This window comes from Lepidothrix coronata, unplaced genomic scaffold (genome assembly GCF_001604755.1).
Source record: "Lepidothrix coronata isolate B3197 unplaced genomic scaffold, Lepidothrix_coronata-1.0 Scaffold164, whole genome shotgun sequence".
In the NCBI taxonomy this organism is placed as follows: Eukaryota; Metazoa; Chordata; class Aves; order Passeriformes; family Pipridae; genus Lepidothrix; species Lepidothrix coronata.
Genome location: NW_016690344.1, coordinates 30,947 through 48,925, shown reverse-complemented (window position 1 = coordinate 48,925; position 17,979 = coordinate 30,947). Strand labels below are relative to the sequence as shown.

The 17,979-nt window shown below is 39.2% G+C and overlaps 1 protein-coding gene across 2 annotated transcripts; it reads right to left on the bottom strand.

Annotated features, from left to right (window-relative positions):
* Positions 1–1,691: 1,691 nt before the first annotated feature.
* SRP54 (signal recognition particle 54) lies at positions 1,692–17,702 on the bottom strand. Of its 2 annotated transcripts, none has more exons than XM_017829390.1 (16): positions 17,635–17,702; positions 14,681–14,789; positions 13,254–13,345; positions 12,639–12,723; positions 11,612–11,716; positions 8,762–8,828; positions 8,618–8,675; positions 7,760–7,910; positions 6,769–6,917; positions 5,332–5,432; positions 5,137–5,223; positions 4,650–4,723; positions 4,294–4,402; positions 3,376–3,546; positions 2,785–2,880; positions 1,692–2,155 (listed from the first exon to the last, which is right to left on the bottom strand). In XM_017829390.1, exons 2-16 carry the CDS (start codon positions 14,756–14,758, stop codon positions 2,064–2,066), a joined length of 1,515 nt encoding a protein of 504 aa, XP_017684879.1. In that variant the 5' UTR covers positions 14,759–14,789; positions 17,635–17,702; the 3' UTR covers positions 1,692–2,063. The 2 variants fall into 2 exon arrangements, with proteins under 2 accessions (XP_017684879.1, XP_017684880.1); XM_017829391.1 differs by lacking the exon at positions 17,635–17,702 and adding an exon at positions 17,144–17,407.
* Between the last annotated feature and the right edge of the window lie 277 nt (positions 17,703–17,979).

Sequence of the window (17,979 nt, the reverse complement as noted above, 5' to 3'; positions counted from 1 at the left end):
TCCGCAGGATCCATAAACATAAAAATTATATCCCAGTCTCTAAAACTGTTCTCTTACAAAGCTAGGAGAGAATTTTGTAAGTGCTGCTCTACAGTTGAACTCTCCTTCTTGATGCCTCCAACATACATGATTTTTTTTTTTTTTTTCCTCAGGCTTAAGATACTCAGGCAACTTTTCTAAGTATTTTCCAAAGTATTTTCTACCTGGCTCGCTAAGGTAAGAAAATATACACTTTGTTCATTCAAGCATGTATCTTATACTGTAAAGGAAATGCATTCTGAACTTGCCCTTGCCTCTGCCAACACTCAGCTAGTGACAGCTCTCTTCCTATCTGGTAGCAGAGTTAGTTTGGAAATGGTGAACTAAAAGCTAAAACTAAATGTATGCAACAAATTGAAAATAGAGGGTTAATTGTTGGTAACTTGACAGTCTGACTGAGCGTGTCCTGAAGCACAGTGCTTCAGTGTTCATCCTCAATATGCCTATTCATGTTTGATTTCCATCAAATGCATTTAACTATCCATTCTCCCCTACCGACTGCATTCCAAACCAAGATTTGATACTCTTTTCTGCTTCGTTTTGTACAGTTCATTGGTTTGTACTGCTCAAGAACTAAAACTACTATTAAAAAAAAAATCAGGTTTTAGTAAACACACACCACTTCAGTAGCTGAGGACAGGTCCCCTAAAAGCTGGTGATATGCGAGGACTCTTTAGTTATATTTAAAATATTCAGATCCAACTTAACTGATCCTTTAACAGAATAATGCTATGCATAAAATGCAGTGCATTAGGTAAATGGCATACCCTAAGATTTTTCAGCATCCTTCATGCATTGAACACGAGTACCACTAATCAAGTAGAAGATAGTTTCACATTATAAACTAAGTTACAGCATACCTTATATTACCACAAGAGCATAATTTCCTATATAAGATATTCACTGTTTGCTGCCACCTTTTCAAAGAACTGGCTGACAAATGGACCCACTTGTTTTAATTACTACATTTAGCTTTTATCTTATATAAGCAATAACATTGGGTGTCCATTTACAAACCAAGCACTCTGCAGTATATTGAGGTTCATAATACACCCTCCTACTTTAAGGGTAAAAGATATTTGCCAAGATTTCAAGTTTCATTTAGTCTACACCTAGTTTCTGAACTGTACTTGTAGATTCTACCCTTTTGAGACCAACACAGTAAACTGAAATACTAAAGAAATGCTATAAGAAATTAAGACTAGATTGTAGCTGAGCAATATGCTCTGTTAGATACAGCTATCTCTGTGTTAAAATTCAGTACCAGCACAGAATTCCACCTAGGATGCATCAGAAATTATCTCCTTAACAAAAGAATGCTTAATTAGCATCCCGATATGAAGATTTTCTTCAGTATATGAGACTGTTTGATATCTGCATACCCAGATACACTTCATTCCTCGTGTACAGGGAAAGAGTGATATAATTCTGTAGAACAAAGTCTTGTACAAACGTGAGCACAGCACATTCACCTTCAGAAATGGTCCACACCTGAGCACCAACAGCAGATTTTCAGATACTGAACTATTTGTACAGTATCTATGCCAAACATGAGTTACAATACTGTTTAGAAACAAATCAAAATAAGGAAATCATCTCATTACATACTGATAAAGGGCAGTTAGAAACAACTGAAGAAATGGGCCATTCCCTTGTTTGTAACCACTTACATTTTATTTTACAGTATATTTGTGACATTTTATGTTACTATAACCAAAGATCAGGGTTGTTTACAAATATAATGGCTGCCATTTGATGTAAACAATTAAAAAGTGTCTCTGAATATTAAAATTTTACATCATGATCTTATTTCATTAAATTGAATTACTCTTTGTGCCATCAGTTATTAGTGGAGAGGAACTAATTTAAGCAAAAATAGTTTCCAGAAATTAGATGTAGAAACTGAGAAGCCTGGATAAGATTTCAAAAGACCACTCCCTCATCACTGTAAAAAGGAAGAAAGCAAATTCTTTCACTGAAGTTGCAATGATGAGTCAACCAAGTCCATTTGTATTAAGGCTTCTTTACATATTATTGAATCCCATCATGCCTTTCATATTGCCAGCAGCACCTTGTTGAAATTGTCTCATCATTGACTGCAAACCTGCCATGCCACCTGCAGAAAGTGAGAACATAATGTGTTAACTCTGAAGCCCAGCTCTCCTGCTCGAGGCCTCATTAAAGTACACACACTATTTCAGTCATATACAAATGCAGAAGCCCAAGACTGTCAAAATAGGCTTAAACAGCTATTGAAAGTAAAAAACTGAATGACTAATTACAGAAAGGCCTGCAAAACACCAGGCTTAAAGTAGGTTTTATGATGACCTGTGCATTATGAACTAAAGAAAAAACCTTGAAGGAATGACCAGTATCAATTAGTAAGGTTCTGGTATGGGAGTCTTTATTTAAAGCTGCTCTTATCAAATTTAATTACTTGAAGCAAAGCTTGGAAGGGAAGTTTAGGCAGATTTGCTTTACCACAGTCATTCCTCAAGCCATCACTGTTCCCAGACACCATTCCAATTGCTCATTTTGAGAGCTGAATCCAAACGAAAAGGCTAGATTAAGCACCGGTAAGTGCAAAGCATTTGGATTAAACTTTCTCATTCTTGTTAGAAAGTTTTAGAAATACTTAATACTGATATATAACGCAGATATTCCCATATGACATTCCTCACTTCTCTATTTCAAATGCTCCACCATAACTGTCCTCTCTTGAAGCTATAAAAAGTCAGCACATACCCATATGATGAAGAACTCTTGGATCCATCATCTTTGCCATCTGTTGGTTCAGTTTGGCCAGCTGAGATGGGTTTACATTCTTTGACATATCACCACCTAAAAAAAAAAAAGAGGATTAGCATATGGGGCTAGAAATAAATCTGAATGTTACCTTCTAATTCTAAATTCAAATCCATGAGTCCATTATCAAAAGTTACTACATCAGCCACTTAAAGTTACTTTAAGGATCAACAGTCCCTACACCCCATATAACAGATTGCAGCGTTAGTATTGTGGTAGTAATCAAGCCTACATTCATAGAAATACAGTGGCTTTCCCTGCTAAGTTACACATTAGTGGCATGAAGAACAGTGCAGACCTTACCAGTTACATAAAGTTTTCAAACATCATGAAAATGAGTGAGCTACAACTCACTTTCTCCTCTTCCTACTCAATGTTTTCACATTTCCTCTGTGTTCACACATGAAGTAATGTTCCCAACAAGTTAATAAATTTTAGTTTTTGTTTGGGTTTTTTTTTTTGGGGGGGGTTTGGTTTGTTTACTTTTGGTTTGGTTGCTTGGTTGGTTTTGTGGTGTTGGGTTTTTCTTACCTTTGAAAAGCCCTTTGATGCCTCCCATCTTTTTCACCATCTGTGCAAACTTAGTGTATTGGGTCAAAAGCTCCTGAACATCTCTGGTAGAAACACCTGAACCTCTTGCTACTCTTTGGATTCTTCCTGGCTGCTTACTGAAAACTTTGGCACCATCTGTACTGTCAAGTTCTGCAATTAGAATGTGGAAAAGAAAGATATATTGAGTTACTGACATTAAAAACTGTTACAGCTGGTAGCAAACCTGTTCTCCTACTTGAGAATTTAGTTTTTAGCCAGAGAACAAAAAACCTAGTTTTAGAAGTGACAATGCAGAATTTTACATAAATGAGACATAACATTCTAGGAAGTAATACTAAAAAAGCTGTTATCTTCATATGTTAATCACCATGATAGAAAAAATTGTCTGAATAAATTATGTTCTCAGCATACTTGGTCTTAAGCCATATTAATGGGTTTAGTGCAAGGGTAAGAGCATACTTCTGCAGGAGTTATGGGTGGATTCCAGAGACCAGGCTATATCACCAAGTAAATCTGATGGTGGGTAGGAAAAAAGACAGTAATGCCAGTTTAAAGATTAAGATAGCTTTTTAATTTGCAAGTGTAGCATTAATAATTTAAGAACAATTACAATATGAAAAATAAAAATACATGAATTTCCAATAGAATGCTTCAAAATCCCACCTACCCTACACAAGACAGAGCAGCAACTGTCAGTCATCAAGGTATCTCTAAATATTTAGACTTATTCAGATAGTTGGAGACATGCATACTCCTTGCCATTTCTAAGAGTCTTAATTATTTCTCATCATTTTCTGTCACAGTAGATGCTGCAACGTCTTTTTGTTTCCAAAAAGATCTCTAAATAAGCTTGTTCAACAATGGAGAAAGAAAAATAGCCCATGACATTTGTTTTACCTTGATCATTCATACTGTCCATTATAGTCATCAATTTCTTTAGCCTTGCCATTGATTCCTGTTCATTGCCTTTACTCATGAAGTCAGTTCCAAAACCAGGGATCATGCCCTTGTTTCAAAAGTGAAAAACAAAAGCTGTGTCAGAATAGGCAAAGCTAACTTTAATTAAGCAGCCAGAAATATAGAGAGCAACTTTTAGTTCAGTGGTTATACATTGCAGTAGACAAATTTCACCTTTTGAAAAACATATAGCACAGACTATAACACCAGTTTCAATGAAAAGTTCTAAGTTTACAGAAGTTGGTCAAATATCAGTGAAAATCTGACAAAATAAAATGATTTTGGGGATAACTAACCAAGATCTGACTGAATGGTCCCATTTTCATGATGTTTTGGAATTGTTCATACATGTCTCTTAACGTAAATTGACCTAAAGTACAACAACAAAAAAAAAGTTAGTAGAAGTCACACTAGCATTTTGGTTTTACTCTCCTTTCTCAATTATTCTTCATTTTTACAAGGTAAATACTATACACATAGATAAATGGATAAACAAACCTCTTCACTACTCACATGGATAAACAGTTTAAGATGGCACATGCTGAACCGTTAAGCTACTTATTCTGCAGTTACAGGCTGACAGACATCACTCAAAAAACACAACTCAGTTTACTTGCCTGCCACATGTACTAGAGAAAGAATAGCTATTCTTCACTGTGCACATGAGCAAGTTTTTTATGTCTACACCTAACACAAATTAACTCAGTTGTCTCTGTCACAGAGAACCTGTCACAATTACATCACTGTAACACATCTGCTATTCAGGCCCTGGAAATAACTTACCATGTTTCAGCTTTTCTATGAGCGCTTCATTGTCATCCAACTTTAACTCATTTACTTTATCTATCAATCCTTCAATATCACCCATACCTGGAAAAGGAAAACAGCTCTGAAATTAACATTAAAAAAATTACACTTTGACTTTCCATTACCCAATTCAAAGTGTCTTAAGTATAGTTGTACACAGTACATACATACCGAGCAGCTTGCTGATGAAAGGCTGTGTTTTAAAGGGTTCAAAGTCATCTATGTGTTCTCCAGTTCCAATAAAAATAATAGGACTCTTTGTGGCAGCAACTCTGCAGTAAAATACATTTTATGAAATGGTCTCTCAAAAAACCATCCATGTTTTGTACCATCTATTAACATAATCAGCTAGGCATCCTCAACACTATGCATCCTCTGAAGTATCTTACTCCTCGATTATTATTAATGAAAAAAACATCCAGCATTTGGATGTATAGCTGACAGTAGTTAAAAAGATTTTTCTCTAATTAGTACTTTGTAAAATACAAACCCTGCTTGGAAAAAATCATCAACAGAAATAGAAGTTGTTTATCTTCATTGCTGAGTTTAAGAAACTTGAGAGGAAAGAAATAAAAATACATCATCTCCAGTTTATCCTAATATTGGGAGGTCATATGACACAGGCATTGATTACATTTTCTTCAAGGTACCTCAAACAACAGACAATCTTGTTTTCAACACAGGAAAAAAGCTTAGCCATAAGAAAACTCAGAACCTTTTCACCAGTCAATTACTGGCACTAGCTTTTAGATGAAACTCAGCTTCCAGTCCACAGACAGTACAGAGCAAATACAGCCGACTTAATGCCTGACAACTAAAACAAGAGCAAAATAAAGATACCAAAAGCTTTAGGTTTCTATCACTATGCTATAAATAAAACAAAATACATATGGAGTTCAAGAACTGTAACACTTCATATCGAAGTCAGACAGTGATGCAGTAAGTCAATGTCAGTTAACATTGACTGTTTTGACACATGTCAGCTCAGTACAAGCTGTGTCATTGAAACGCAGCTGGAACAATCATACAAGGCTGAAGATAAAATGTAGCATAGTCTAGTCAATAATCTGCCAAGATACAGCACATGGCAAGTCCAGTGAGAATGGAATTCAGGTAAGTATGACTGCAGACAACTTTTTACCAAGTTGCTGGACACTGGCAATCCAGAAGTTTGATTTGCATCACAGTTTTAAGGCTACTAGATATGACTAGGTAGAGGTTTTCCCCCTTTGGAAAAAACTCTCAGGCATTAAATAAGAAGCAAAACTCTTCAGGTAAGCTATATCTATTAAACCCCAATGGATCTTTTTGGGAAATATGGAATGAATATTGCTTGATGCTGTTTTCAGAAGACAGAAGTCTGACATGTAGCAATATGCACTACTATATTCAAAATACATCATAATATCTGATTCTGATGTTAAATATCAACTGGTGATCCTATCAATCAGAAGAAGGGTAAGCATCTAAGTGTTACTGACTTAAATCTCAGATTCTGTGCAATGTGACAGTGACTTTCACAGAACAGGTTTCTGTGAGACAATAAGGCATTTGCATGGCTGGCTGTGCACAGCCAGATGTTGGTCACTGTTATACCACAATACTTACGCACTAAGAGCTCCACCTCCTTTTGCGTGTCCATCGAGCTTCGTCACAATAACAGAAGCTACATCTACTTTATCTTTGAAAGCCTTAGCTTGAGCTTCACAAGCTTGGCCGATGGAAGCATCCATCACATAGACAATGTTATCTGGTTGCTAGGAGAAATGAGATACACAAAATAATAATTTCCTGCTTTAGTGAAAAGTGTTCATGCATTATGTTCATGCATTCAGTAGCAGAACTTGCTGCAGTAACAGTATGTAAGGGCTGTGCAGTTTAAAACAGGACATTTTATGAACAATATTATCTAAGGACCATTTGAAAAACTGACAGAACATTACAATTTAATAGGTTTGTGCTTATTAGTTGTGTTTCAAGTGATTTTAGCCATTATCTTGAGCCAATGAGCTAATTAGTATCTACAAGCAATTAATGGCTCAAATTGTCCATTCAGTTTTACATTAAGAGATTTAAGACATCATTCCTCTGAAAACAAGTTAGCCATTAGCAGGAATTCTGTGGGAAGTGTCATACTGTCATGCAAGACCACAGAATCAAAAAAGTAGCCAGACTTTTTAAACCCATACAAGAAACACCAGCTTCATTTACATATCAAAACTGTTGAAAGTTATCCAGTCATCTCTGTTTTAAGACAATTATTTGTGACAATCACAGAAAGTTTTGTATTCATAGTTACAGGAAACCAGATCAGACTGGTTCTGTCATCTGGTTTTTCCACGCAAAGAAACTGAAAAGTTAAAGCAAGAATGGCAGTCTAGTTATATGCAAGTGTCCTTGAATTACAGATAGAAGAATTCAAACTAAAAAAATTATCAAGTACTCGTCATTCAACCTTTGCTCATTCATACCTGTTTGTAATTTCTAATATAATCTAGTAATTAAAGCAAAATCTACACAGAACATTAGGACATAAAGATACATCAATTGCAGTCAAATGACTATGACAGAAGTTACTATATTTCTCAAAACTACTCACTATGGCATTAGCAACTTGTAACATCTCCTCAAACAACGAGTCTTCTTGTTTGTGACGTCCGCTTGTATCAACAATGATTATTTCAAAGTTTTCATTCTTAAATTTCTCAACACCTTCTGAGGCAATAATTACAGGATCCATTTCTGTGTAACTGATCAAAAAGAGAAATATCTAGTAGTTATATGTGCAATTTTTTATCCCCAAAGAAACTAATTTAAAATTTCATCACCTGACTATAAACTTGTTAACTATAAATGTATCTGGATTTCAAGAAGAAATTTCTCTTATGTCAAGCAAAAGTTGTTTAAAAATATGCCTTCCTAAGCCATTTACCCCTACTACATAGTGAACTGAAGTGCAAAGGACTGTCTGTCTCACCTGCTGGAAGCTGCACTAAGTTCTACTACCCCTTTCCTGAAATACAATTTAACTGAGCACCTAGACAGTACACCTCCAGTGAAGCTTAGAGGAAAGTTATTTACTGCTTTATAAAAGCTATTTTAGTCCACCTCTGCTTCTACTTGACAAAAAAAATTAAGCATCAAAAAATAATATCCTTTCATCTGTAAGATAATTCCTGAAAATGTGAATATGTCTGGTAGAAGTCTATGAACTGCTATACACAAAGTAGCAAATTATTCCTGGATGCCTGATCTCTTCTTACACTATCCCTACCTGCTAATCCTGGCAGTATACAGAATTAGGCAGAATTTTCATATGATTAGAGAAAATAGAATATATTACTAAAACCTAATTTATTAGGCAACACTGGATGGGGCTTAGTGCAAGACCTTCAATAAGGAACAATACATCATTGGAGTTAAATTGTCCTCCAAACTGATTCTGAAAGATGCTTACCTCCCATAAAAGGGAATTCTTGCTTTTGTGGCATTCTGCTTTAACTGGTCAAAAGCACCTGTAAGACAGGTATAGTCAAGGGACTACTTAAGAAAATCTCTAAATATTACAGATAGAGAACCACATCATTAAAGTCTGTATTACCTGCTCTGTACGTGTCTGCACATATCAAACAGGTCTTCCAGCCTTTCCTCTGATAAAAGTATGCTAACTGTGAAAAGAAATCCAAAACAAGCAGTTACACCAAAGGTCCACTGACATGACACTGTGTAACAGCTTGTGAGTCATTGAAGTACACACACAGAAGACACAAAGGCAAGCCAGCCTTCCTATAACTGAGGCCACTGACTACAAGTATCAAATGTTAGCATGGCCATTATTTAGAAAAGTATGTTATAAATAATTATTAATGGCAAGATGAAAACAGCAGCTTGACTCTGCTTCTAATTTCAGTTTCTGAGTTAGGAATGACTACAAATAACTCAAGTTCCCATTTTACAGACTCTTGAATTCTGCTGTTAATACTGCAAATTGGACTAGCATTTAGGAACTACCCAAAACAGTAAATCTTCAATATCAAGTACCATACTGGTTACAACTAGCACAGCTCGTGGTTTCTGTACTTCCAGAGGAACAAAGATATTTCCATTTGCAAGGACATATTTTAGAGTGATGAATAGAATCCTTAACTTTCTTGTAACACTCAGCTTCATTGGTACAATGTACGTTCACAAAACACTTGACTGACCAAAGACAAACTTCCAAAATAAAGTTCACCTACAGAAGCACTAGGAAAGTCTTCTGAAATCGGAGGAATTCATATATTCAGCATAGCCTGCATGTGAACCTCAAAAGTAGATGACAAAAAAAGCAAGGAAGATGCATCTTTTTTCCACAGAATAATTTTTCCTTCCAGTTTGGAATGTACTGAGCTCTGTCTTGGGGTGGATGATGAGCAAGTTGAGAGCTTATGGTTTAGGATAAAAGGGCAGACCAGTAAGGATGATGTTGTTGTGGATGTTTGCTACAGGCTGCCTGATCACAAGGTACAAGTGGATGAGGCCTTCTACAGACAGCCTGAAGCAGCCTTGGAGTCACAGGCACTTGGGGGGGACTTTAACTACCCTGACATCTGCTGGAGCAGCAGCACAGTGAAACAGAGTCCAGAAGGTTCCTGGAAAGCATGGATGACAACATCCTGTCACAAGTAGTGGAGGATCCCACAAGGAATGGTGTGCTGCTCAACCTTACACCAACGAACAGGTGTTGGAGATGTGAAGGTTGGGGGCAGCCTTGGCTGTAGAGACAGTGAGATTGTGGAGTTCAGTATTGGGCAAGGAGGAAGCAGGGCAGCGAGTAAGATTACAACCATGGACTTCAAGAAAGGTTATTTTCACCTCTTCAGGGATCTTCTTGGAAGAATCCCATGGGAATGGGCCCTGCAGGGAAGAGGGGTCCAAGAGATTTGGTTGATATTAAAGGATCACTTCCTCCACGCTGAAGAAGGATGCATCCCGATGAGCAAGAAATCAGGCAAAGGGGGCAAGAGAGCTGCATGGATGAACAAAGAACTGTCATTACTCAAGCATAAGTGGGAACTACATAGGAGAAGGAAGTGGGGTCAGGCCAGTTGGATTGAATATAGAAGCTGCCAGAGTAAGTAGAAATGAGACAAGGAAGGCCAAGGTTCATCTGGAATTAAATCTGGCCAAGAATATTAAGGGTAACAAGAGGATAACAAAAGGACAACAAGCTGTCTATGAGCCAGCAGTGTGCCATGTGTGCCCAGCAGTGTGTCCAAGAAGGCCAATGATATCCTGGGGTGCAGCAGGAAGAGCATTGCCAGCAGGTCGAGGGAGGTGATCATGCCCCTCTACTCAGCCCTGGTGAGGCCACATCTGGAATGCTGTATCCAGTTCTGGGCTCCTCATTGTGAGAGACATGGAGCTCCTGGTTCAGTAGAGGGCCATGAACATGATTAAGGGACTGGATTGTCTGTCTTCCAAGGAAAGCCTGAGGGAGTTGGGCCTGTTCAGCCTCAAGAAGAGACAACTGAGAGGGGACCTCATCAATGACTGTAAGTACCTGCAGGGAGGGTGTCAAGAGGATGGAGCCAGGCTCCTCCCAGTGGTGCCAAGCAATAGGACAAGAGGCAACCTGCTAGAAACTGTTGTACAGGAAGTTCCACCTGAATATGAGGAATAACTTCTTTACTGTATGGGTGACTGAGCACAGGAACAGATTGCCCAAAGAGGTTGTGGAGTCTCCATCACTTGAGATATTCAAGAACCGTCTGCACACAGTGCTGTGCTATGTGCTTTAAGATGATCTCCCTGAGCAGGGAGATTGAACCGGATGACCCACTGTGGTCCCTTCCACTCCTACCTATGATGTGTTGATTCATAACATTCTTTTTTAGCCTTAAAAAAATACAAATGTAAATTTCCTCAATGAATCTGGGGCTGGAAGAAGTTTCACACCACACACTGATACTTAACTGAGGTATCTAATACAAAAGTCAAATTCCAGTGGCTTGCCTAAATAGTTAATGGAGTGAGATAGGTTCCATTCATAGTACTAGTCTTTGACCTAGAAAGCGAATTATAGTGTCACTGTTTAACTCCAGATGGCAACTAAATGAGGAAAAATAGAAAGAATCTTTCTTATCCATACACAGTATTGTTTCATCAAGGGTTTAGTTCAAAAATTTTTGAAAGAAGTCCTTCAAGCTATTTGTCCCAAAAGAATATTTCTTTGTCCATTCCTCTCATCTCAGGAACCCTTCTGCAAAAATATCTCTACCTTTTAGTGAGTTAGCATTTTGCTACTAATAGAAATAATATAGATCACAAGCAAACCCTACCTAAGGAGTCCAATGACCACCAACTTCCCCAAGGTAAAAACCCAACCAACCAACCAACCAAACACAAAACAAAACCAAAACAAATAAACAAAAAACCCAAAACCCATGCAAAGAGATTCACTGCACATTACCTTTGAACAAGTTGTTGTTTTACCGCTTCCTTGCAAACCAACAAACATTATAATATTCTGTTTTCCTTTGGTAGGTGTCCATGCTTTGACTCCAGGATCTACAAGCTAAAGAACAAAGTTTAACATATGTAGCAAAACCAAATGTCGAAAGCACAGAGAGTTGGTATCATGCTAGGTGCCTGGTTTCATATTCAATGGAGCAAAACAATTTTTGCATATTTAGTCTTAATTCTGCTCAGGTTCTTGCTGATTTACAGTGAACAGCAACAGCCCACGGAAGATATCTATTGTTATGCATAATAATTCTGCAAGAGTAACTGTTAATTTTTTTTCTACCACCAAGCCCTACAGTCAGGGTGGCCTGTGTAGGTGGCAAAAGTGTAACAACCAACACACAAACAGGATCTCCACCCCACCGTCACTGCTCAGGATGAGCTTCTTCAGGTGAGAATCCCACAGCGCAGAAGGCTTTTTAGGATTGCTGCCTCACTTCTGAAATGAGTAGAAGGTACATACATTCCTGAGAGCTATGGCTGGGCACAGACTAACAGAACAAAAGATTACACTGCTAACTGGAAGGAGGGTAGAAAACAGATACTCAGGTGCTGATTTGACCAAGTAGGTAAATTAATGAGAAATGTTGCCATGAACTGCTAGGTTGTCACTTAACACTTTTTCAAAGGCTTATAAGTAGTCTGAACAAATCTTCATTAGGGTAGCAAAGGTGTGTTCTAGGACAACCAAAGACAGCCCAGAAGCTAGCAGTACTTTATTCTTCCTTTGTCTTCACATTTCAATTGAAGACTAAGAACAGGTGAACTTAAAGCTTAAACTGAAGTAGCTTGAGAAATGTCCAGAAAGTAGTTTCAATTAGAATACTACTGTTTGCAATAGGAAGAAGCCTTTCAACAGAAAGCATAACTGCAGGTACCACATAACCACCTAAAAGCTTGGCTTGCTACTGGACTGCTTCCATAGCCCGGGCTGTACAAGAAAAGTAACACAATGCAGAATTTTGAAGTCCTACCTTAACAAGCTCCTTAAAGACTGCATGCTGAATCATTTTCCTTTTGTTAAGGCCAGATGCCATTTCTTCAAGATCAATTGCAGACCTGAATTAAAGAAAACCATGAAACACTAGCATAACTTAAAGCATTGCTTAAACCTAGTAATAAACAAACAGATAAGATGTACTTAAGGGACATGCATTGGAGACACTTCTGTACAGAGGATAAAAACAAGTTTCTAAAATACTTGCATCTTTCAGACTTGCATTTACTTGAATTACACATCTGAAAACAGGCAAGGTAACAGTACTAGTCACATACACAGATCTATTTATAGGCAGCACAGAACATGTGAAGATGAAGTGTCTAGGAAGTAATGAAGAACTTGTTTATCAGACAACTCAGCTGATGAGAGCAACAGTTTTTTGGAAAAAGCCTGTAACAGCAGTAAATGGCTAAACTTGATGAAAATTCTTTTAATGAAACTGGCTAAATGTTTAGTGCAAACTTCATTTTCCTGTTAAAGGTAAAGTGGATGTGTCTAAAAAAATATAAAGTTATAAATTCTTCTGTAACCTCAAATTACAACTTTTACAAACATCAAGACTTATATAAATTCTGATTATTTCACTTACTTGACATTTTCTCTAAGTTGCTTCACAAGTTTGATATTAACATCAGCTTCCAGTAATGCTGTACATACTTCTTTTAACATAGCATTTAAAACCTTTGGAATATTAAAAAAAAATTGTTTTACAATACACAGGATTGACCACCACAAAACAAGTCTGTGCATTTGTTCCTACATAAATAAAATTTAAATGTGAAAGGTAATAATGGAAGAGAAGGATTCTCAATTGTAACAACTGCACACTATATAACATAGTAACAACAGAACACTTCTTATTGCTTTAAGGCCAACAGCCACTTATATGGTAGCAAGACTTTCTAAACTTCCCTATGGGTACTCAGAGAGTACACCAAAAAATCTCATATCACACCACCAGCTCTGTATATACAAGTATTCCTAAACTGCAAGATGGACACCCTGCTATCTGCATTTTCAGAAACTGGACTGCTGCTCTGGTTGTATTTCTTCTAGGCAAGCAGGTGCCTTGGTTAGAAACCCAGTTTATTAGTTGTAAGATTTTTCAAAGTGAAAAGTCTTGAACAGAAAGATTTTTTTTGAAAGTAACACCTGCATAAATGGCCTCATTTGCACATCTTGAGCTCTTGGAGGATAAAAGTTTCTACTGCTACATACTGGGCTGTATTTGATTCAGTTAAGGATTTGTTGTCTCCCAGCTGCCAATATGGTAAAATCCTTCCTCTATGCACAAGTTCCAACCCTACAGCTCTCAATAAGCCTACTTTTTAGTTACTTAAAGCCACCTGTTTGTCCATCTGAAAACAGTTTCTGACAATTTATTTAAATTGTCAGAGGCACATTTAAACCATCACATTAGTTAGTTTGCCATCTTGCTTTTCAGTCCTATAACAAAATACACCTAGCTATAATTTCAAACTCTTAATTACAAAACATACAGACTATACCAACTGCAACAAACGTCCAGAATCACACACTGGCTTGAATATAAAGGCAGCAAACAACACACTCCTCACATTTCAGACAGCACAGCTTACATTGAAAGCTATTTGTTCTTCCACATTTCAGCTTCTACCAGCCTAGTTCACATCTGCATAGTCTGGCTGCACATACAGCCATACATCAGAGCAGGTGCCTACCTTCCGCCCAACCTTTGGTACGTGCCTCCTCTGGCATTATCTCCACGGAACATTAATCTCCCTAAGTACAGCCACCACACTCAAGGACCCTTTGACCACAGAACCCACTATCTCTGAGGTGATTATCCATGTATAAATCTAGTTTTCAGTTCTGGCAGTATTCTCAGGGGGTTAAAACTTCCAGTAGAAATTTTACTTGAAGGAAGAAAAGAGCCTCCAGATAACATCAGCCTACTTCAAGCTTTTCATCAGCCTCTGAGAACTTTTTCTCAGAACTTTTAAAGTGTTAGTGCCATCACATTTGCACACTAGTTACCTCCTCATTGATAATGGTAGCATTGCTCAGGGAGCGCAATGCTGAAGTTATTTTTCTTCCAAGATCTGCGAGAACCATTTTGGCGGCTTCAAGTACAACTCAGAAGAATCTGGAAAACAATTAAAAAAAAATCAAGTTACATGTCACAAATTAATTATTCCAGGAACTTTCAGGTAAAGAATCCTGCTTTGCAATCCAGAAAGTGCATAAGTTTTACTTTTTAGTTATTTTTAGGAAACACTGGCCTGAAGCTAATTTTAGGTTATCCTGATGGCCTACTTAAAAACAGAGATACCACACTTCAATTGGAAAGCACTTCACCCTGTAGAATAACTGCATTGTATTCACCAGGAAAAAACAGTTCAGACAGACTTCCAGAAAGAACACTTCCTGCTTTTTATCTTCTTGTCAGCAATATGCTACATGACAGAATAAAATCAAGCAGGATAGCTTAGAAACTCTGCATCCTGCAAAGCCAGTATGACCAGAAGCAGGATATTTTGCTAGCAAAATTGAACATTATTTACTGGTTGCATTTTATCTAGCTTCCAATAAATCAAACTGAATTTCCCATTTTACTAACCCTACAAACATGCTTGCATTTTAATAAGCAAAATTCGCATTGTAGTTTTTAATGGATTTATTGGAAAAACAGATTGGTTTTGTTCACTACAGACACAAATCTCACATATAAGTGTACCACAACTTACAGTTAAGAAGCCATAAAAAGTTAATTTCTGAAGGGTATGAATATTCAGTTCAACATGTTAAACCACTCCACCTCCTATATAATCCTCCAGATATATTCCAAAAGAGCTGAAACAAGTCACCCATGTAAGCCAGTCTCCTGATTGTTTTGTCTAATTGAGAGTGACTATTGTTACAAAGCTGGCAGGTTAAACCAACAACAAAACCCTAAAACCAACTGCCAGCCTAACCCTCTCCCCCCCCCCCAATACTGAGGTCACACTGCAGAACAAAGTCTTCAGGAGCTTCAACAGATGTAGGATAAATAAATCCACTGTAAATACAGGACCTGGGTACAGCAAATGATGCAAATAAATGCATTTACACATTTTAAATTTAATGTACATTGTATGTACAAGCAATTCCAAAGTGATATCCATTACCATGCCATCTCGATATTCATTAAAAAAATTAGTCTATGCTTCCTAAGGACCTCTACCCATAGAGTATCAGTACATTAACAGGTATGGATGTCCACCTTCTTACAGTGCTGAAAGAGGACTTCATGTTATCTGAAGTGGTAAGGAAGGAAACCTTGGGAGTTTTACAAGGCATACAAGTCACATTATTGCACCATAATTCTAAAAAACCATTATCATCAATATGATCTACCAAAGGGTCTCAGCAAATCAGATGTTCAAAACGTTTTTCAAGTTCATTTCCTATGAAAATCATAATAATGCAAAAATAAAACCCCTTAGAAATAGCATTGCAACTCCGTAAGCTTTGAGCTGCTAAAACTGCATCCACAGACAAAACTTAACTACAATACTTGGATATAACAGCTAAGAAATTTGATAGGATGACCAACATACAGAAGCCATGTGACTGCTCAGTATTTAAAATTAGTTTCCAGAGTTCTATGGGTCTCTAAATACAGAAAGTTAATTATGTCCTAAGATACAAATGTTTCCTCTGCAGAATTCCAAAAGCTTCTTCCAACAGCTTTACAATAGGAATAACACAAATACTTTGCTAAAGAGATGAGTTTAAGTATTTTCATATCAACTGCTCTCGCTAGCACATTAAGAAATCATAAGCCATCAGAATTACTAAGGAGTGCCAAGTACAGAAATTAACAGAGCTTGTCACACACAGTCCATCCCAGTCGAGAGCCACACTCCCGACAACTGCTTGGGTGGGCAGGCAGCCAGGAGGGCATTAGCAGTGACTGCACTGCAGAATATGGATATGCTGAGCATCCGTAGTTCTGAAGAGCTGAGCTTTAATGCAGCATCCCACAAACACCCTGAGCAGGGTTAAACCCGGCAGGGCCCCCTAAGAGACTTGTCAGGCTGCAGCGAGCAGGTCTCTGCTGAGCTCAGCTCTGCACAGTCTGAGCCACCTGGGCACCTCCACAGTGAGCTCCCAGGACATCCTTCTGCTCCATGGAGTGCCAGGACTCTGTGCTTCTGCCGGGAACAGGCATTTCAGGAACCAAGAGGCAGCAGAAATAGCGGGGGGTTTATTGGGTCTAAGAAAATCAGCAATGAAGCAACTCTGAAGGGACAGACTGCCTACCGCTGCTCAGCCCCCCAGCATAAACCTATACAAATCTGCCTAGCTAATCTAGCAGTACTCTTTTATGTAAAGGATTTTAAAAAGTGAAAAACTCTAAAATGCAAGAGCTGTTTAAACAGCTGTTTAAAAGATAGCAAGCAAAAGGGACATTTACTTAGAGTCTGTATAATAAAGTTACACTAAATGTACACTTACATGGATCAGATCAATCTCAAGTCAAATACTGTAACGGAGCAGCAGCTGTTTCACAGGTGCGAATGGCTGGAGCTGCTGCAGCGTCACTCAACCTTAGCCTACGAGTTTCCACCTTCAAGTTACCCGGCAACGGACGGGAAGGCGCCCCCGGGACGGCAGCGGGGACCGGCTGTCTCGCTTATAGCCCAACGCCCTAGTTTTCAAGGGAAAGGAGGGAAAAGCGAAGGAACAGTCTTGGATACCTGCCCGACCGCTGCCTTCTCCGCGGGCACCCGGGCTGACCACAAACAGCGACCAGGCCCCGCCCGGGCGAGCCCCGTCCCAGTGACTCGGACAGCGGGGACTGGTCCGGGAGACCCAGAACTGCTCCCACTGAGCTCTGGCGGACCGAGGGCCCTGAGCGGCCCGTGCTGCCCCCGTCCAGTCCCGGGGCCAGGAGGGCCCGGTGCCCACCTTCCGTCCCCGCCGACGCGACAGCTGCGAGCACTCACCGTGCGCGCGGAGCGGGGCACGCGGGCAGAGCCGCGCCCAGCCCAGCCCAGCCCGGCCCGGCCCGGCCCGCCCGGCGCTGCCGCCGGGGCGAGGCCGCCCCGCGAGACGCTGCTGTCGCCGCTGGAGCCGCGCGGAGCTGCGGCCGCCGCCGGCAGGGAAACGTCAGCAGTGGCCCTCACCTCGCGGGCCGCGCTTGTTTCCGCTTCCGGGGCGCGCGCTACGGCGGGCACTTAAGGTGGCTCCGTGTAAACGGCCCTCCCGCGCCGGGCACGGCCCCCCGGCACTGCTGGGAACCGCCTTAAGGGAGAAAGGGGGTGGTGCGTGCCGGCGAGGGGGAGGGGCCT

What these genes read in the sequence shown, in the direction of transcription:
- SRP54 (XM_017829390.1), bottom strand. Translation starts at nt 14,758, where the DNA reads ATGGTTCTCGCAGATCTTGGAAGAAAAATAACTTCAGCATTGCGCTCC. An exon ending in TCTTTAAGGAGCTTGTTAAG is followed by an intron (nt 11,717 to 12,638) that starts GTAGGACTTCAA and finishes TTTGTTCTTTAG; the next exon opens with CTTGTAGATCCTGGAGTCAA. An exon ending in TACAAGTTGCTAATGCCATA is followed by an intron (nt 6,918 to 7,759) that starts GTGAGTAGTTTT and finishes CATTTCTCCTAG; the next exon opens with CAACCAGATAACATTGTCTA.